This window comes from Apodemus sylvaticus, chromosome 20 (genome assembly GCF_947179515.1).
Source record: "Apodemus sylvaticus chromosome 20, mApoSyl1.1, whole genome shotgun sequence".
In the NCBI taxonomy this organism is placed as follows: domain Eukaryota; kingdom Metazoa; phylum Chordata; class Mammalia; order Rodentia; family Muridae; genus Apodemus; species Apodemus sylvaticus.
Window position 1 is genome coordinate 16,625,369 of NC_067491.1, and position 20,919 is coordinate 16,646,287.

The following is a 20,919-nucleotide window of genomic DNA, read 5'->3' on the forward strand; positions in this document are numbered from 1 at the left end:
CATGCTGGACTCACTTAGGGTGGACAGTGGAAAATGGGATAGGAACATTCTAGGCAAGCTTTTGTCCTCAGCCTTCAAGAGCTGCATCAGACGAAAGGTATTGGGTTTGAAGAACAAAGGTTAGAAGATTTTTTAGATTGGATAGATTCTTGATTCCCATTGTTCTAAGAAAAAAGAACGTTAAATAAGAGAACCCGGGAAAGAATTGGCAACGTGCTAAAGGCTACCAAGGCAGATAATATTACCATCTGCCTCTGGATGCCTATAAAGGATGCTACTGATGAAGGGACCATGAAGGCATTAGATATCATACTGGGAGGACTTGAGGAATCTCAAGAGAAAGGCCTGTCAGGGAGGGCTTCCTCAGAAAAGGGCCCTATCAACCGTAAATTAGAAAAGCATAGAGATACTACTGATGAGCTAACATTAGAGAAGGAAGCTCATCTAGGGGAAGGAGCTGCCAAATATCATGGTGAGGATTGGCCTCCTAATGCACCTTCTACTCCACCTATGACCTCTATTGTAGGAAATGGTATCCAGAGGAATATACAACTACAAAAATTGAAGTTCGAGATTGAGTTGTAGAAGTTGGCTAATGAGTTACAGGAGCTAAAAAGGGTATCAAGTATTGAAAAGAACAGTGATTTTGAGATACACCAATCACCACTAGAAAGAGCTTTAAATCAGGCTCACAGAGAAGGACAGGATATGTCTGACCTGTTGGCTTTCCCTATCCTTGAGATCGGAGACCAGGAGAAAAGGATTAGACAATATCAGACTAATTGGAGTTCAAGGTGATAAAAGAATTAAAGGCAGCTGTGGCACAGTATGGCCCTACAGCTCCTTTTACACAAGCTTTATTGGATACTGTGATGGAGTCAAATTTAACTCCACAGGATTGGAGGACTCTATGTAAGGCTACTTTGTCAGGAGGAGATTTCTTGCTTTGGAATTCTGACTGGTGTAAAACTAGTAAGAGGACTGCTGCTATGAATGCTCAGGCAGGCAATCCAGATTGGAATATTGAAATGCTACTGGGAGAAGATCTATATGAAGGAAATACTAATCAGACTGGGTTTCCTATTCAAGTGTACATGCAGGTTGCAATATCTGCCTGCTGCGTGTGGAATCAATTACCAACAAAAGGGGATCTTTTTCAGGATGAGCTTTTTCAGGATTTTGTGGATAGGCTATTGAAAACAGCTAACAGAATTTTTGGAGATTCTCAGGCAGAAAATCCATTAGCTTATGAGAATACTAAGGCAGCTTGCCGCTATGAAGCCATTAGACCTCACAGGGGAAAGACAGACATAGCTGGTTATATTCGCCTTTGTTCTGAAATTGGGCCTTCGTACAATCAGGGTCTAGCCATAGCTGCAGCTTTGCAAGGAACCACCATACAGGAGATACTTTCACAAAGACAAAGGAATAAAAGGTGTTTTAAATATGGAGGTCTGGGACATTTTAAAAGTGATTGCCCTAAGAACAAAGGTGTTATAAGCGGGCAATCAAATTGTACCCCAGAAGTCTGTCCTAGATGTAGGAAGGGTAATCACTGGGCTAGAGATTGTAAGTCTAAGACCGATATTCAGGGCCATCCCTTGTTGGGAAACAGGCAGAGGGGCCAGCCCCAGGCCCCAACACAACCACAGCAAGCAGGTTATGGGGCCATGAAGCTGCTGCCAGACCAGGGAAATCTATCCTTGAACTTATTGGGGAACATCAGGAAGCATAGGATTGGACATGTGTTCCACCTCCAATGTCATATGAACTCTAGAAATGGGGGTTCAGACTCTGCCTACAGGAGTCTTTGGACCTTTGCCTGCAGGAACTTGGGGATTGTTTCTAGGATGAAGTAGTGCTATTGTAAAGGGGCTGCAGATTTATTCAGGTGTCATAGATAATGATTATGAGGGAGAAATTGAAATTATGGCTACTTCCCCTCATGATGTTATAACTGTACCTGCTAACCAAAGAATTGTTCAACTTGTCTTAGTTCCCTTGCATCCAATACCTTCTAAATTCTTTAAGAGTAAGAGAGGACAGAGTGGCTTTGGTTCCTCTGGTGTGTATTGGGTTCAGTTTATTACTAGTAAGAGACCTAACCTTAGATTAACAATTGAGGGAAAAAGCTTTGAAGGATTAATAGATCCTTAAGGAGCAGATGGGACAATTATTAGAGGACAAGACTGGCCTTCAACTTGGCCCTTGTCAGATTGGTTATGCCAAAAACCCAAAGCAAAGTGCTAAACTTCTAACTTGGAAGGATGAAGAAGGAAATTCAGGACAAATTCAGCCCTTATGTTATGCCAAACTTGCCTACTACCCTTTGTCACAGATGGGCCTCATAATGTGTAGTCCTAATGAAGTGGTGAATAAGCAAATGCTAGAACATGGATTTTTGCCTGGTCAGGGGCTAGGAGAAGAAGGACAAGGTGTTAAAAGGTTTGAAGGTCCTAAGCCTCGCTCTGACACTAGAGGTTTAGGGCATTTTATGTAATGGCCACTATATTGCCTGAATCCCATGCTCATAAAATTCAATGGCTTAATGATAATCCAGTGTGGGTTGATCAGTGGTCTTTATCTAAATAAAAACTAGAAGCCACCTTTTTGCTAGTGCAGGAACAATCAGAGGCAGGACATTTAAAAGAATCTCGGTCACCAAGGAATACATCCATATTTGTTATCAAGAAAAAATCCGGTAAATGGAGACTGTTACATGATCTAAGAAAGGTTAATGAAACCATGGTGCCAATGGGAACTTTAAAACCTGGGCTTCCATCTCCAGTGGCTATTCCTAGAGGATATTATAAAATAGTAGTGGATTTGAAAGATTGTTTCTTTACTATTCCTTTACACCCTGAGGATTGCGAAAGATTTGCTTTCAGTGTTCCCTCTGTTAACTTCATGGAACCTATGAAGAGATACCAATGGACAGTTATTCCTCAGGGTATGGCAAACAGTCCTACCTTATGTCAAAAGTTTGTGGCACAGGCCTTTCAGCCTGTAAGACAATGGCCAAAGATCTACATGGTCCATTACACAGATGATATTTTGATAGCGGGGGTTGGGGGGGTGGGGGGGAAATCCTCAGAATTTGCTTTTGTGTTATAAAGCTTTGCAACGGGCTCTAGCCAATAAAGGATTACAAATAGCTCCAGAGAAAGTACAAATCCAGAAGATAATTATTCACAGGGACAATTTGAAAACTTAAAATGATTTTCAAAGGTTGTTAGGTGATATTAATTGGCTTTGCCCCTATTTAAAGCTTACTACAGGAGTATTATGACCTTTATTTGATATTCTAAAAGGGAGTGCTGATCCTACATCCCCTAGATCCTTAACCCCAGAAGGGCTTTTGGCCTTACAGCAAGTGGAGATAGCCATTGAAAACCAATTTGCTACCTATATAGATTATTCTTTACTTTTACATCTGTTAATTTTTAATACAACTCATTCACCTACAGGATTATTATGGCAAAAGGCTCCTCCTATGTGGAGTCATTTGAGGGTGTCTCCTAAATGTAATATCCTGCCATATTATGAGGCAGTAGCCCAGATAATTGTGCTTGGAAGGAAGCAGGCATTAACTTATTTTGGTAGAGAACCAGATATTGTTATTCAGCCTTTTAACATAGATCAAGATACCTGGCTGAAGCAACATAGCACAGATTGGTTGCTTGCTCAAATAGGATTTGAAGGAACTATAGACAACCATTATCCTCAAGTTAATAGAGTTTTTAAAAATGCATGAGGTTATATTTCCTAATATGACATCTTTACAGCAGCTGCATAATGTTCTTTTGATTTTCACAGATGGCTCCTCTAAAGGAAGAGCTGCATATTTAATTAATAATCAACAGGTGGTTATAGAAACACCTGGACTCTCAGCTCAGCAGAGCTGACAGTAGTATTAAGTGTTTTTAAATCTGTAAATAGTACTTTTAATCTTTTTATAGACAGTTTATATGTTGCAGAATCTGTTCCCTTACTAGAAACCTGTGGCACATTTAATTTTAATACACCAGCAGGATCCTTGTTTTCATAATTGCAAAACATCATTCTTGCTAGAAAAAAATCCCTTTTATATTGGCCATATACAAGCTCACTCTGGTCTTCCTGGACCTTTGGATCAGGGTAATGATTACATTGATAAGGCTCTAATAGGAGAAGCTTTAATTTCAGATCCTGTTGAATTGGCCAAGAGTAATCATAATAAGTTTCATCTTTCAAGCCACACCTTAAGGCACAGGTATAAGATCACTAAGGAGCAAGCAAGAATGATTGTGAAACAATGCCCTAACTGCCTTATCTCCAGTTCCCCATTTAGGGGTTAATCCACACAGTCTTATACCCAATCATATTTGGCAAATGGATATAACTCACTATGCAGAATTTGGAAAATGAAAATATATACATATTTACATTGATACTTGTTCAGGATTCCTTTTTGCTTCTCTACATATAGAAGAAGCCTCTAGAAATGTAATTGTTCATTGTTTAAAAGCGTTTAATACTATGGGATTGCCTAAAGTCATTAAGATGAATAATGGACCAGCTTACACTGGCAATAACTTCATCTTATTTTATAAAGAATTTGGTACTGAACATAAAACTGGCATTCCTTATAACTCAATGGGACAAGGAATTGTTGAACGTGCACATCACACTCTTAAAAATTGGCTTTTAAAAACAAATAATGGAGAATTATATCCTCCAAGATCACCAAAAGCACATCTTGCCTTTGTTTTATTTGTTTTGAATTTTCTACAAACTGATGCTAAAGGTCAGTCTGTAGCAGATTGCCATTGGCATCAAGTCACTTCCAATTCTTACGCCATGGTTAAGTGGCGGGACCCTTTAACTAATACATGGAATGGTTCAGACTCTGTTTTAATTTGGGGAAGAGGTTCTGTTTGTGTTTTTTCACAAAAAGAGGATGGCCCGATGGCTTCCAGAAAGATTGATTCATCAGCTAGACACAGATCCTACATCTTCTAGTAAGTATGACTCCAATTGCTGAAAGATGGCTAAAAGCCTTATCAGCCAGCTTGTCTGATGCTTAAAAAAAGGCAGGGGGGGAAGTCTCAACTGTTGACTCTCATAGCCACTTCCCCCACACTGGGAAGGAAGGCCTTGTGTCTTTTAAGTTGCTAATATGCAACTGAATTGGATACCTTGGTGACATCTGCAGACAAGTTAATCCTGTTCCACCTTTAACTCTTGACCTTGTTTGTTTAGCAGACTGGCTGTCTCCACCCAGGCTCACCTGGATTGAAAAATTGTGTGTCTGTTTAAGACACTTGCAGACCCCCTGGCTCTAAAACTTACACAGGTGGATCTCCAAAAAGGCAGCCACATAGAACTCAGATCTATGTGTGTTTACTTATGAGCAAACATGGGCACCAGAGAGAAGTGGGAGGCAAGGCACTGCATGGGGAGGACCATGATTTCTGCCTCTGAGTCCCCAGGAAGTACACCTAATTGCATAGAGGTTGATGTTGAGAGGCTGTCCTTAAAATAATAAGGGAGTTTCTTGCCCCTCCTCTGCAAAAGACATCATATATTTAAGAGGAATTATGGTCAATACTTCCCCTCCTGATTAAGGCCCACCGTCTTATGACGGCTGTTTATCCACTTGTTTTCTACCTCCTCATTTTCAAATTAATAAAAAGGGAGGAAATGTACAGAGCCATATTGGAGTGTTAGGCCACATGGTAGGAACTTGACATTGGCCAAGGACAAGGGCTTTGGGCAGGAATCTGACATTAGGGCATAATAGGGAAGTAGGTTACAGCAGGAATTTTTATCCTAGGGTGGAGTGCTCAGAGTGAACTTGACAGTGGTCAAGGTGAACTTTTCCTAGCCTTTGTTGAGCTGGAAATCCCGTGCTAGTCAGGATCCTGCTCCACCTAGGGTGGAACACTCAGAGTGAAGGTGAAGTTCATTGTTCCTCCAAATCTACGAATTCCTGAATTAAGCAGGTGACCTGCCCAGATGCCTGAGCAGTGAAGCCAACACCCAGCGAACAGCCAGACCACTTCCCTAGAACAACCCCCCCACCACCCATCCCCCAATACTGGGGGGAGGGATTTGCCCAAACTGTTAAATGGTCTGACCTCCATTAAAGTTTCAGCCTCGATTGGTAAACTATCGTCCTGGCCCTCGTTCTTTTTGCTGCCTCCCCATCTATCTCTCAGCTTCTCTTCCAGGACCTGGTTCACTGTAGCTGCTGGAAGCAACAATGGCCAGCCTTTACTTCTCTACTCTCTCCTTCTCTCTGCCTTTCTCTGCTACTACTACTCTCTTAACTCCCCTGCCCATGCCCTAAACTCTATTCTATTTCATACCATTGTGTGGCTGGTCCCTAAAGGGAAAGGAATGCCTTGGCATGGGCCTGCTGAGACATCCACTTACCCCACATCACCAAAGAACCCATTCTTATATTTCTTTATCTTTTTATGATCACAACACTATCAACCATATACTGGCTATAATGGAATTCACTGTCCTCTTCTGGTATGTGTGAAGACAGCTATAGTGTTCACATACACATAAAATAATTCTTTTTTAAAAACATAGCAAAATTTATATTACTTACCAAATAAAACATCTAGCATATTTCAAATTTCTCTGGGGAACAAACATCTACCCAAAATTATGCCAATTTGCTGGTTTACTATAAAATTACTTGCTCAGTCTATTATCTCAAGGGAATAATAAGATTAAATCTTGTCATTGTCCATATCTCTGCTCCAGGACAAATAAGTTAGGACATCTAAACCAGCCCTTCCCTAGTATGCCTTCTAATAGAAAACCGAACAACCCTATTAAAAAATGGGGTACAGAGCTAAACAAAGAATTCTCACCTGAAGAACTTCGGATGGCGGAGAAGCATCTTAAAAAATGCTCAACTTCATTAGTCATTAGAGAAATGCAAATCAAAACAACCCTAAGATTTCATCTTACACCAGTCAGAATGGCTAAGATTAAAAATTCAGGAGACAGCAGGTGTTGGAGAGGGTGTGGAGAAAGAGGAACACTCCTCCACTGCTGGTGGGGTTGCAAATTGGTACAACCACTCTGGAAATCAGTCTGGCAGTTCCTCCAAAAACTGGGCACCTCACTTCCAGAAGATCCTGCTATACCACTCCTGGGCATATACCCAGAAGACTCCCCACCATGTAATAAGGATACATGCTCTACTATGTTCATAGCAGCCCTATTTATAATTGCCAGATGCTGGAAAGAGCCCAGGTATCCCTCAACAGAAGAGTGGATGCAAAAAATGTGGTATATCTACACAATGGAGTACTATTCAGCCATTAGAAACAATGAATTCATGAAATTCTTAGGCAAATGGATGGAGCTAGAGAACATCATACTAAGTGAGGTAACCCAGACTCAAAAGGTGAATCATGGTATGCACTCACTAATAAGTGGATATTAACCTAGAAAACTGGAATACCCAAAACATAATCCACACATCAAATGAGGTACAAGAAGAAAGGAGGAGTGGCCCCTGGTTCTGGAAAGACTCAGTGAAACAGTATTCGGCAAAACCAGAACGGGGAAGTGGGAAGGGGTGGGTGGGAGGACAGGGGAAGAGAAGGGGGCTTACGGGACTTTCGGGGAGTGGGGGGGCTAGAAAAGGGGAAATCATTTGAAATGTAAATAAATTATATCGAATAAAAAAAATAAAAAAAATATTAAAATACAAGTGACTAAGAGGAAGTAAAAGGATTCTATTTTTCAGAGTTAGGAAAACAAGAAAAGAAACAATAAAAAAAAAAAATAGGCACACTAAGACCAGTGTCTTAGGGTGACAACAAATACCAAGGGAGTCTCCATGGCCAGCACAGTAGCTGCCACAAAAGATAATTAGAGAGAGGGAAAAGGGAAGACTTTGTGTATATCATAGAGTCTATCCCCTAGTACAGGGGCAGGGCCAGGGCCCGATGCTTAGCTTTCTGACAGTCTTGTTTTCTAAGGATGCCCACCGGTCCTGGAGAGATGGCTCAGCACTTGAGGGTAACCATTCTCCCAGAGAACCCAGGATCAACTCCTCAGTACCCATGTGGTTGCCCACAGCTGTCTGAAACTCCATTCCAGGTATCTAGCACATGTTTCTGGCCTCCAAAGGATCAGGGGCATAGAGGAAACATAGACATACATGGAGGCAAAAAGGCTTACATATAAAATATAAATAATAATTGAAAATTTTTAAAAGTGACTGGAGAGATGGCTCGGTGATTAAGAGCACTGACTGCTCTCCCAGAGGTCCTGAGTTCAATTCCATTAACCACATGGTGGCTCACAACCATCTGTAATGGTATCCAATGCACTCTTCTGGTGTGTGTCTGAAAACAGCTACAGTGTACCCATATAAATAAAAATAAATACATCTTTAAAAAAAAGCACATTCCATTTGTTCTTATCTCTGTACCAGGAAATGAAATCTTTATTTAAAAAAATAACTGCAGCCCCCTGCGATGATCACTTTTAAAGGCTGAGCATAGCTGGATTTATGTGTTTGGTAGCCTTTGACACTTTATGTATTAACATGGAGAGGCGATGCAGAGAGCATGGTGTGAAAGGGCCAGGAACGACGCCCACAGGAGCCTCCACTACACTAGTAATAGGAAATGAATCGTAGCCACGAAATACTCCAGAGTAGGAATCAGCTAAGTAACATGATGCTGTGTGACACAGCCTTGTCAAGAAGAGGGACATGTGGGGGGTCCATTTTGGGGAAAACAAACGTACAAAATGATTGTTTAAAAAATCAGTGCAAAATGTTACATGCACACAGAATAATTTAATAGAAAGACAGGTTGCTGAAAGTAGTTGTTGGTTTTGACTGTAAATATTGGGTTTTTTGCTTTGTTTTTTATTTTTGTTTTTGTGGGTTTTTTTAGTCTCTGAACATCATAATAAAATGAAAGTAAAACCCTCAGTTAGAAACAAAAGTACTTCTGCATTCTTTTTTTAAATTATTACTAGATACTTGCTTTGTTTACATTTCAAATGGTATCCCCTTTATTTTCCCTCTAAAATTGCCCTGTCCCATCCCCCTCCCCCTGGTCACCAAAACCCCTACTTCCACTTTCCTGATCTGGCATGCCCCTACAATGGGACATCAAGCCTTCACAGGACCAAGGGCCTCTCCTCTAATTGATGCCTGAAAAAGGTATCCTCTGCTACATATGTAGCTGGAACCATGGGTCCCTCCATGTGTACTCTTTGGATGGTGGTTTAGGCTCTGTGAGTTCTGGGGGTACTGGTAGGTTCATATTGTTATTCCTCCAATGGGGCCTGCAAACCCCTTCTGCTCCTTGGGTCCTTTCTTGAGCTCCTCCATTGAGGACCCTATGCTCAATCCATTGGTTTGCTGTGAACATCTACTTCTGTATTTGTGAGGCACTGGCAGAGCATCTCAGGAAACAGCTATGTATCCCTCTGAAAGAATTACAGGGATGGAAATGTAGATGAGCCTGAGGGAAAGAAAGTTCAGCAACAAACCCAAAGAGGAATCCAGTTCAAGGGGAGGTCCCAAGTCCAGGCACTATTCCAGAGGCTGTGGAGTAGACACAAAAAGGGACCTAGTATGACCACACTCCAGAAGACCCAATAAGCACCTGAGTCAGATACAGATATGTGCACCCAACCAATGGACAGAAGCAGCTGAAAATGTTGTTGAATTAGGAAAGGCTGAAAGAAACTGAGAACGGCAATCCTGTAGGACCAGCAGTCTCATTTAATCAGGACCCCTGAGATCTCTCAAACACTGGACCACCAAACAGACAGTATACACTAGCTGATGTGAAGCCCCCAATACACATTCAGTAGAGGACTTCTGGGTGTGTGTTCATTCAGTTATGATGTATGTCTCCATTCTTAATGAGCCAAATCTTTAAGCAATTTTAAACAAATATTGTGTGCTTATTCCTGGGTGTCCAGAACATCTCTCATCAAATATATGGAAGAAGAAGGTCAAGTGGAGAAGTCCATAGATCTGTAGAAACTTCCTCCTTTGCACACAGCTCAAAAGTAGGAGGCCACAAGATATTGGAAAAGGAGGGACTTGGAGGATGCTTAAATAGCAGGCATGCTTTCTCTAGTCAACCAGCAGCTGATCCAGCTTCCAGTCACCATGAAGGCTCTCCTGACTCTGGGACTCCTCCTGCTTTCTGTCACTGTCCAGGCCAAGGTCTATGAACGCTGTGAGTTGGCCAGAGTTCTGCAAAGGAGTGGAATGACTATCTACTATGGAGTCAGCCTGGCAAAGTGTAAGTCTCTTCTTCTTGAGGACTCCAGCTAAGCTTTCAGAACCGGGACAATGAGAGACCAGAGAGGAAGCTGCCTCATACGCTTTCATATTTGTTCCCTGTGTGACTGAGTTTATTTGACTAAAAGCATCAAATTTTGTCCTTTGATCAGAGATGCTGGGGTGAGGATTTGGGAGGGCCATTGTGTACTCTTGGAACTGTCACTGGGTTTCTAGTTGCGTCAGACTCTGAAGCAGATGAGAAAGTGTGGGTGAGGTGAGGTTAGAACAGATGGCACACTCAGTCATTCAGAACTTGGAATCTGAGATCCTGGACTGACATGGTCTTTGTCTTCAATTCTCTTACCCTGGTGTGCAATATTTGAGATAATTTTTTGACCTTTCTACACAGGGCAGAGGGATCCTATTTGCCCCTAGTTGTAATATAAATGAGGTCCTTAGAAACTGAGTATAAAGCAACTTCATAGCATTCTTCACTCTTGGGTGGCCTTTAGTTTCACACAACAGAAGATATGGATGTGGAACAGTTCCTTATGGCTTACGTCATCTATGTTATCACAATCAGATAAGATTCTGGTGGCTACCACTCAACAGAGAGATGTATGTGTGGGTGGATGGATAGATACAATTGCAGAATAGCCTTTTCTGTCCTGATGTTCTTGCTTTCAAAATTCTCACTAGACATTTGTGATGGTGCATACTTCTGGATTCCAAGCAATGGGATGCTGAGGGAGGAGAATGCAAGATCAGTGCCAAAGAAGGATACTTGGCAACACAAAGCAGAAGAAATAATTCTAACTTAAGATAAAAATTTACATTCTAAGAACAATCCCTCTGAGAAAATCCTTATTTTTCTATTATTAATGCTTCTAGCAGCATGCACAGTTCATATTAACTTATTAAATGTGCCTAACTACTATTGGCATTTCTATTTTAGGCAGATGTATCTTGAAGGATGAAATAGGGTGTGGGGAATGGGAAAGGCAATGGAAGAAATAGCCATTTTACTTGAAAGGTGGCATAGTTTCACCATATGACATGGCCTGGCCTGGCACTTGCTCTGCAGACCAGGCTGGTCACAAACTTGCACAGATTTACCAGTATCTGCCTACCAACTGGAAGGAATAAAATAGGGGACCATTGTGACAGGATTACGTTTTAAAGTCCCTTAACCTGGTTATTCTTGGTGCAAATTGGCTTGTTCTCAAAGGGGTTCTCTTTAGGGCACTTGAAAATAACTTTCTTTCTTTCTTTCTTTCTTTCTTTCTTTCTTTCTTTCTTTCTTTCTTTCTTTCTTTCTTTCTTTCTTTCTTTCTTTCTTTTTCTTTTGTTGCTTAGATTTTATGGTTTTTTTTACTTCATTTTTTATTATTATTTTCTATATTCTTTGTTTACATTCCAAATGATTTTTCCTTTCCCAGTTCCTTCCTCCCCATAAGTCCCATAAGCCCTCTTCCCTCTGCCCACAACTTTCTGACTCGGCACAGTAGTTCTACCTACTAGAAGGGCAGAGGCAAGAGGATCACATCACTCCAGAGACTACTCTAGGCAATATAGCCAGATCCAGGCTGAACTAGCAGTAGCATATTATATAATTTAACCACATGATTATACTTCTAGTATATGACTTCTAAAATACAGCGAGCTCAAAACCCTGACATTGGTATCAAGTATAGATCATGTATTGTCGTTGCTTATTGATAAATTTCTTTTTCTTCTCAGGGGTGTGTTTAGTTCAGCATGGGAGCAATTTTAACACACAAGCTACAACCTACCACCCTGGAAGCAAAAGCAGCCACTATGGAATATTTCAGATCAATAGCCGATACTGGTGTGATGATGGCAAAACCCCAGGAGCAATGAATGCTTGTGGGATACCCTGCAGTGGTAAGACAAGGCAGGTTTACAGTGGTAGCAAACAAACATTCTGCTCTTATTGCAAGAGCAGAGATTCTGTGCAGAAGATATAACACTGGGGGAAGCATCAGGAACCTGGAGAGACTGACTTTACTGTTAGAAAGTCATGGTTAATTACATCAAAATTAGCCAAGTAAGGCATTAGGCTTACAGTGGAGTTTGACGATAGACAGAGTATTCTGTCTACAGATCAGAGGGCCCTTGGTCAAACTGCCGAAATCAATGAAAGAAAAAATAAAAGGCAATAAATAGAGGCTGGACAGATAGCTCTGATGGAAGATTCATCATGACGCCCAGCAGTGACAAAAAAGCTGAGCTTGGTTCCACGTTTTTGTCACCCCAGCTTGTGGAGTCTGACACAGGCAGATCCGAGGGGCACCTGGTCAACCAGCACAGCCTGCTCTGCAAGCCAGTTCCCAGTGGCAGGCCCTGCTTAGAAAATGCTCTTGACCTGCTCCTGGGGCAGACCTCTGACAGTGATCTATAGTAATTCCTGCTCTGTTAAACTTGGTTGTTAATTTTTCCAATGGAAATAGATGTTGGGCAATGTTTGTAACCTGCTTAGTCTGACTTTAAGAGCCTTCTATCCACTCATCTATAGTCACTAGAAAGTGTTAGAACACACCAGCAAAGGAGTGTCACTCCCAGCGTGTGCACCCAGAGTATGGACTTACCGGAAACCTTTGGGAAATTCTCCTGGAGAACATCAGTCTATGCTGTCCACACATGTAAAGTTATATAATGCACATATGTACTCACATGAAGACATGTAAAGATGTTACAGTTTTACATAAGTTATACTTACACAGATTCATGATGTGGCTCTCCCTCAAAACCTTATCTGCTGTAACAAACACTGACCAGAATTCTCATCTTAAAGAGGGACTAAAATTACAAAAGCAATGCTGTGTTTTTGAAATCAGCACCCTTGACTCTTACATATTGAAACAACTGGACTCTTTCAGTTTTACTGGTTATAAATTGCTAGGAAAAGCTTTATATATAAAATGCTTTCTACTCTGTTTCCTTTTTTAAAGTATTAATTCATCTGTGTATGTATGTGTGTGTGTGTGTGTCTGTGTGTGTGTCTGTGTTTGTGTGTGTGTGTTTGTGTTTGTGTGTGATTCTTGCCTGATATGATTCTGGGCCTCGTTGCTGTAGAAGACAGAACAGGGCTTCAAATCTGCTGAAACTGGAGTTACAAACACTTATGAGCTGCCATTGTGGGTGTCAAGAATCAAATCTTCTGGAAGACCACCCAGTAGTCTTAGCTAATGTGTCATCTCTCCAGCCCCTGGTTTTCTTTAAGATAAATTTTCACTGGTAGATACTCAGATGACAGTTCTCTGCCTGCTCTGTTTCCCAGTGTGTGAAGGAAACTGGCTTCCATTACTCTAGCCAGGAAGCCCAGGCTGGGATGGTAAGGATCTGAGCAGTTGCACAGGCTCAAACCCACAATCACTCAAAGACCCATCAGAGACTCTATAAATGAGAAATACTTGCACTGGGTCACATGGAAGGAACCCAGGTTCTTTAGGACATAAGACTTGAATGTGCTGTTTACAAGCAAAGAATATTGCTACCATAATTAATTCCCTCTTTAAGACGAGAATTTGCATCAGTATTTGTCACTGCAGAAATGGTTTTGAGAGAGAATCAAGAGACTGTCTCCAGTAATCTCAGATGCACAGACACTTGAGGAATAATTACTTGAACTTGGTGCTCGCCACAGAGAAAGCTGGCTGCATCTGACCTGAAGTGGTTCTATTACTGTCCTGGTCATTCCTCAACCCTGTCTTTCAGCTCTGCTACAAGATGACATCACTCAAGCCATACAATGTGTGAAGATGGTTGTGAGGGATCCCCAAGGCATTCGAGCATGGTATGTTAGAACACTGGAAGGGGAATGGCTGGCTCTGTGGATATAAGCAGTGTCTAAGGCCCAAGGGTCATTCTGAGAACTGTGGGTGCAGCTGGGGGCTTTTCTGGCATCATCAATTTTTAGGGAATTTCTCCAGCTTGTGAGAGTCCTCCAAATAACTGCTTCCTTCCCAGGCCTGTAGACTATTGTAGAATCAGTGGACTGTACAGCCCAATGGATAAACAACACTCTTGACATCCTGTGCTGTTCTGGGGAGGCAGAGCATCAAACAGCCATGCAGACTCAGGTCCAGAGTCAGTAACAGCTTCTGGGAGCAGGTATAGCCTGTTTGTCACACTGGCTCTTGGCCCAGAACCCTTTACTGCTGTGTTCATAATATATCCCCTCACAAGACTGGAATCTGTGTGTGCCAGAGGACACCATTTAACCATTTATTCCCATGTCTCTTTCCTCCACAGGGTAGCATGGCAAAGATACTGTCAAACTCCAGATCTGTCCAAGTATATTCGGAACTGCGGAGTCTGACCACTGTGTGCTTCTACTGCAGCTCATTCTGTCTCTCTCTCACTATAGGAGTAGGTATGGGAAAGGTCACACTTCCTCACTTTCCCCTCCAACTAACAGGACTTCAGCAGAAACAGGACAAAATGGAGACTTCTTCGTAAGGGGCTTAAGCTGATACTGTGTTTGCTGTGTTGTGCGAAGCCTCCCGAGTCAGTCAGCTCATGTACTGGATGCTGCTGACAGTCATCCAGCACAGTGAGTGCCACACACACACACACCTCTGTACATCAGTTCTTCACCCAGGAAATGATTCACATTGAGTTCCTTGGAAATTCATCTTGATCAGCCCTGTGCTGCATTAAAAATACAACAACTATTATCAGGGGAAGAGTTAATCCCAGGGAAATGGCAGTTGTGTGAGAACCAGGGCTCAGCACCCAGTTAGAACAGCCTCTGTGGTGGGCTGGGGGGTGTGTGTGAGAACATAGAACTCTCACTAAAGGAGAACTGAGATTGCCTGAACTCAGAAACTTATCATGAAATGTGTGACCTTTCAAAATTAGAGCTGGCCTGTTTATTCTGCTTAAAATATAAATTCTCAGCTCATGTGTCAGTCTGTTTAACCCTTGAGAGGATGTTCCCAGTCTTATGAGGTATTTAGAAGGGACTAGTGAGCTTCACGCATATTAACGAACTCTGAGACAAATGAGCTTGTATCAGCAAACAACAAGGGCAAATCTAATCTCTTAGATTTGAAAGTGAAAAAGTACAAATAGCATTAAATGATTTTCAATGCACAGGTTGTCTTTTCCTTAGTTATCCAATAAAACTAATTGGCATGTACACACTTAACGGGTTTCACACATAGAGTGGAACGTGTCTGTGTGTGTGTGTGTGTGTGTGTGTGTGTGTGTGTATGGCAATGTGCATGTGTGTACCTGTATGTGTTTGTGTATGGAGGCACAGCTGTGTGAGTACCACTGTGCCCCTATGGAGGTCACAGGTTATGGTGTGCATGTGGAGGTCAGAGGTCAACCCAAAGTTAATCCATGCCTTCCATTTTGAGACAAATTTATTTTGTTTGTCTCTGATGTGTTCACTGAGCTGGCCCTGCTTGCTGCACCCCAAGCTCCCAAGAGTCTTAATTTCTACCTCCCATCTTGCAGAAGGAATGCCCAGATTCAGTTGCTCACTACTGGGCCTGGCTTTCCATGAGTTCCATGGAGTGTCAAGCACCTTGACAGTGCGAAGCCATCTCCTGATTCTCATCCTAAAAAGATAGAATGGGAGCACGGGGAGGAAATAAAGATGCTGAGGAGCAGCCTCGGTCATTTTGGGGTTCTCAAGAATGGGAGGATTGCATCAGTGCAGAATCAGAGTCTCAGGCAATGATGCAGGTGCAAGATGACAGGGAGCTCATTCCTGTTTCTCTCTCTCTCTCTCTCTCTCTCTCTCTCTCTCTCTCTCTCTCTCTCTCTCTCTCTCATCACCTCAATCTTTCATGGGTTACACACTTCCTTGTCATACAATATACATAACAAAGTCTTTTTATTATTTTCCAAAAGTAAGATATACATTAACTCTTAACTCTGCAAAAACCCTACACATCACAAATCATAAGGTCATAAGGTTTCCATTACATCATTAGCCTGAGAACAGAAAGGTGTAAGGCAGGTCACGGTAATGTTAATATTTTTAACTTGTCTAAATTTGCAGAATCTTTTCTTCCATGTTATTGAGCTTGTCTATTTCTTCATTGCTTTTTCAAACTCTTTCCCATATGCAATATTCATTCCTCCTGCAGGTTCACCCAGGGCTCCTTCACAGCTCGAATTCTAGCTCTTAAAACTTGTATTCTGGTTTCCATAGTCAGGCAATGCCAGGGGATCAAATCAGTATGTTCCAGGCTGTGGGAGACCAAACTGTGGAAAAACAGACTTTCAACAGCTCTCACCTTGACAGTCCATTGACCTTGTGGTTTACAGCTGAACCACCCCCTTCTTCACACAAGGCTGATCAACTGGTTCTTATCCTGGCCAAACACCTGGGTTTGTCTAGGCTGAACCAGTATTACAGAAAAGCTACTGGATGCCACAGCCAGCATCTGCCCAGATGACCTTTCCTCCCTCTGTGCTTTTAGCATTCCTCCTCAGCCCCTCCCTACTTCCTCCCATGGTGTGTTCAATAAAAGGTGTTTTGCTTTTCATTAAAGAGGCCTTGACAAGACACCCCTTTTGCTTAGCTTCACTCTTCTTTCCCACCCATTTCTCTTCCAGACTCAGTCCTCCTTGAACCCCCAAATAACTAGGTCCCATGGGACAGAATACAGGCTTTACAGGAATAGTCAGTTCACTGAAAATTCAATGGCCTCTTCACAGGGTCTAAAATTGTCTATCCATTCTTCACCATTTTTATCACACATATGTGTCTTCCAACTGTCCCTAATAATATTTCTGGCTCAAACTTTTCATTATTAGAGGTCTCCCTTCATGGGGGCTCTCACCAGTGCTCACTAGTCCAGTAGACCCAGCTATTTCCTCCTCTATCTTGTCTCTTGTACCCTCTTTGGATATCTCTGTCCTCAGTGATCCAGGCACAATGTCCCTTTTCCTTGGGGTCTTCAATTCTCTTAGTGACTGAAGCTCCAGGCTTCTAAAAATACATTTCCTGCTTCAAATACTTCCTAGTACAATGTAACCATCAGTTGGCTAAGATTTCCCAGAGAACAGTTAAGGCCATCAGCCTCTACCTACACAACCCCTTGTCCCAAAATCTCTGGGTTGGCTGCATGAATGGCCAGGGCCAGACCAGTTTGTTCCTAATGACATTAGAGCCATTTCCTTCTCTAGTAACACCCTCAATACCTTTCCCAGAAATCTTTACCAAAATTGTATTTGAGGACAAATATGGTATAGAAAAAGACAAAGCAGACAACCATACAAGAAAGAGCAACACCACCATATCCTAGAAAGCCAGAGATGCATTATTCAGGTTGAAAGAGCTCCCACAACAGAAACCACCATGAAGTCAGTTCACAACCATGTTGCACCTGACAAGACCTAAGCAAGACCTGAATTCTGCAATGCAAACAGCAAGTCCTGCAGCTCTCTGTGAAGCACCAGAGCTCGTGATAGAATTACTTCCAAAGACCGTGGACAGCTCCACCTCTCCTGCTCTTCCACTCAGGATATATGCAGACCCTCTCTTGGGCCAGCCCCATTCTATGCCTGCATCTTGCAAAGAGGGTAGCCCATGGCTCTGACATCTTCAGCATCTTTGAGCCACCACCTAACTGTATACTTCACACAATGGCCTCCTTGTAGGAAGGAACTCTGACCATACCACACATTGCCTGGCCTTAGTTGCTCTCTGGAATCATGGTGAAAGATGTAACACCCTCACAATGCCCCATCTTTCCTGCCTACAAAATCAGTAATACGTGGACAACTTCACCAAGTCCTGCTACCAGCTTGAGATGGAGGCTGACCTCCCAGATCACAGTTGCATGGACTTTCTCTTGCTGTTCCTGGGAAATGTTCTCCTAGGTAGTTGTCTCTGACCAGGAAACCCTTCCAGCAGCAAATTCATTTAACTCTCTACTTTCAAGTTAATTTGACTCTTAACCAGGCAGATCAACTGCCCTCACTATCCCTCTGCTCTCTGGCCAACTTCCCTATTGTTCTAGTGGACAGTGGAGGTTTCTCTGTAAGGATGCTAATCTGCTTAGTGACTGCAAACTTTCCTCAGTCCCAGCCATGTGTACAGCTTTTGTCATACTCCTTTCCCTGACATTTCTTCATATCCCTTTGTTCTGCCTCTCCCTCCCCCCCTCTCTCTCATTGTAGGCAGTGACCACAATTCATCCTGGGTGCTACATAGTCTCAAGATTTCCTCTGTTAAATAAATTAATTCATCACTTTAAAATTTTGTATTTATATAATGTTTTAGCTAGGGTTTTACTGCTGTGAACACACACCATGACCACGGCTACTCTTCTAAGGACAACATTTAATTAGGGCTGGCTTGCAGGTACAGAGGTTCAGTCTAGTATCATCAAGACGAAAACAGAGCAGCATCTAGGTAGGCATGGTACAGGAGAAGCTGAGGGTTCTACATCTTCATCTGAAGGTTGCTAGAAGAATACACTCAGGCAGCTAGAACTAGGGTATTAAACCCATGCCCACAATGAATCACAGACTACAACAGAGCCACACCTCCTAATAGTGCCACTCCCTGGCCCTAGCATATATAAGCCATCATATATATTAGTTTTTTAGTTTATTTCACGTATAAGAGTGCTTTGCCTGCATGTAAGAGTGTGCCCAATCCTTCTCAGAGGTCAGAGAGGGTGTTTGGTCCCCTGGAGCCAGTTGTAGATAGTTGTAAATCTCCATGTGGGTGCGGGGAACTGAGCCTGGGTCCTCTGCAAGGGCAGCATGTGTCTTAAACACTGAGCTATCGCTCAGCCACAGACTATTAGTTTTGGATTTTGCCTCACTGAAGTTTCACAGCAGTAAAACTCTAACAAGACAATATATAAATAAAAAAGTTTAAAGTAATGGACTAACTTATTTAACAGAGGAAATCTTGAGACTCTGTAGCACCCAGGATGAATCATGGGAAGGATACAGGCAGTTTCTTTGCCAGAATACAATAGTAACAATCTCAATGCAATTACAGTAATGAAATCCATTCCAGAAACTCTAGAATATTGATTTTAATTATATCAGTTCCTTATTTTTAAAATGTGGTGCTGGGAATAGAACCTATGACCTTCCAGATGCTAAGCACTAATTCTACCACTGAACCTCATCCCAGGCCTAATTTCTTACTTAGCTAATTTTGAAGCAGATAACTCTGCTTTCAAGAAGAAAATACAAGCCCGGTGGTGGTGGTCCACGCCTGTAATCCCAGCACTCTGGGAGGCAGAGGCAGGCGGATTTCTGAGTTTGAGACTAGCCTGGTCTACAGTGTGAGATCCAGGATAGCCAGGGCTATAGAGAGAAACCCTGTTTCAAAAAATAAATCCAGAAAGACAAAAAAAGAAGAAGAAGAAAATACAGAGATTTTGAAGGTTTGTGATGTGTCCTCTGGAAGACATTTCTTCCAAGAACACTGGGATGGACCAGGACATCACTCCAAAAGTGTCTTGCCTCACTGTTGCAGGATATTCCACAGGCATTAATGGATAGGCCCACACCCTAGTGCTATTAGCACTAATTGGATTCAAGAGGTTATTAAGTGGAGTTGGGGGATCCCAGAAGTTGGAGGGTGTGTATATGATTGAAATGCATTACCTATATGTTTGGAATTTTTAGAACATAAAGGAAAAATACAAATATGCCGTAAGACCCCTGTAAAAAGTGGTGAGATGGGCACAGAATTCTGTTTTTTCTCCCTGCCAAGTGCCATGAAATTATCAACAAAAGAATCTTAAAACACAGAGCCCAAGTCAGGCCTATGCCCACATTGCTGTGGTTCCAACTCTTGGGATGCCAAGGTGGGAATTCACATGGACCCATGAGGTAGAGGACAGCCTGAGCACCTAGTGAGGTGTGGTCTCATAAAGACAGACAGTGTGAGGCCCAAGTGCCACAGAGGCCCTGAGGGTGGACAAGAAGCCTCCAGGAAATGCCATCATCCCAAGAGAATGAATGGCAGGGAAGGACACGGAAGTGCCCACAGAAGGGGAAAGGAAGCCCTCACTCTGCCAGCCACAGGACTCTGGGTAACTGGAATCAAACTAGTGAGGCAGCTGAGAAGAGGGGAGGGCACCTGGAAGTCACCCTGTGAAAATATAAACTCCCTATACTGCAGAGCAAGTTCCTGCTCCAGAGCAGAATGGCAGGATCAACCCATGAAGAAAAGACATCTGGAGACTCTGGACTTGACAATCACTGCAAGCTTAAAGACAGGAAAATAGCTCACTGGTGAACAAACCATTAGAACTCCACTCTGAAAAAGGAAGAAAGGCTGATGAGCAAGAAGAGGTGGGTGGGGTAAGTGAAGTTTTGTAGAAGAGGGATGGAGAGAAAGCCACAGGTGAAGGTGGATGTATAATAGAAAATGAAGTGAAACTATGCATTGTGGGCCCTAAGCCAGGTCAGTCAGTCTGTCTGTCTAAGTGTCTCCAATTTAGTGTTTATTATTATCATTTTTATTTTTATGCATATGAGTGTTCTCCCTACATGTATGTCTATCTGTGAACTACTTGCAGACCTGGAGCCAGAAGAGTCTAGAAAAGGCAGCAGCACTCCTGGAACTGGACTTGAAGGGGGGTGTAGCCCACCATGTGGGTGCTTGGAGCCTGGGTCCTCTGGAAGAGCAG

At 42.4% G+C, this 20,919-nt stretch overlaps 2 protein-coding genes across 2 annotated transcripts in view; one reads left to right on the forward strand and one right to left on the reverse strand.

Moving 5' to 3' along the window:
* The window catches only part of LOC127671045 (lysozyme C-1-like), a 63,153-nt gene that overhangs the window by 20,028 nt on the left and 22,206 nt on the right, over positions 1-20,919 (reverse strand). The window lies entirely within an intron of this gene.
* On the forward strand, positions 10,086-14,755 carry LOC127671043 (lysozyme C-1-like). The gene is made up of 4 exons (XM_052165711.1): positions 10,086-10,289; positions 12,011-12,175; positions 14,009-14,087; positions 14,546-14,755. The coding sequence occupies exons 1-4, from the start codon at positions 10,109-10,111 to the stop codon at positions 14,610-14,612; spliced, it is 492 nt and encodes a 163-aa protein (XP_052021671.1). The 5' UTR covers positions 10,086-10,108; the 3' UTR covers positions 14,613-14,755.

What these genes read in the sequence shown, in the direction of transcription:
- LOC127671043 (XM_052165711.1), top strand. Translation starts at nt 10,109, where the DNA reads ATGCTTTCTCTAGTCAACCAGCAGCTGATCCAGCTTCCAGTCACCATG. An exon ending in TGGAGTCAGCCTGGCAAAGT is followed by an intron (nt 10,290 to 12,010) that starts GTAAGTCTCTTC and finishes TTTTCTTCTCAG; the next exon opens with GGGTGTGTTTAGTTCAGCAT. An exon ending in CCCCAAGGCATTCGAGCATG is followed by an intron (nt 14,088 to 14,545) that starts GTATGTTAGAAC and finishes TTTCCTCCACAG; the next exon opens with GGTAGCATGGCAAAGATACT.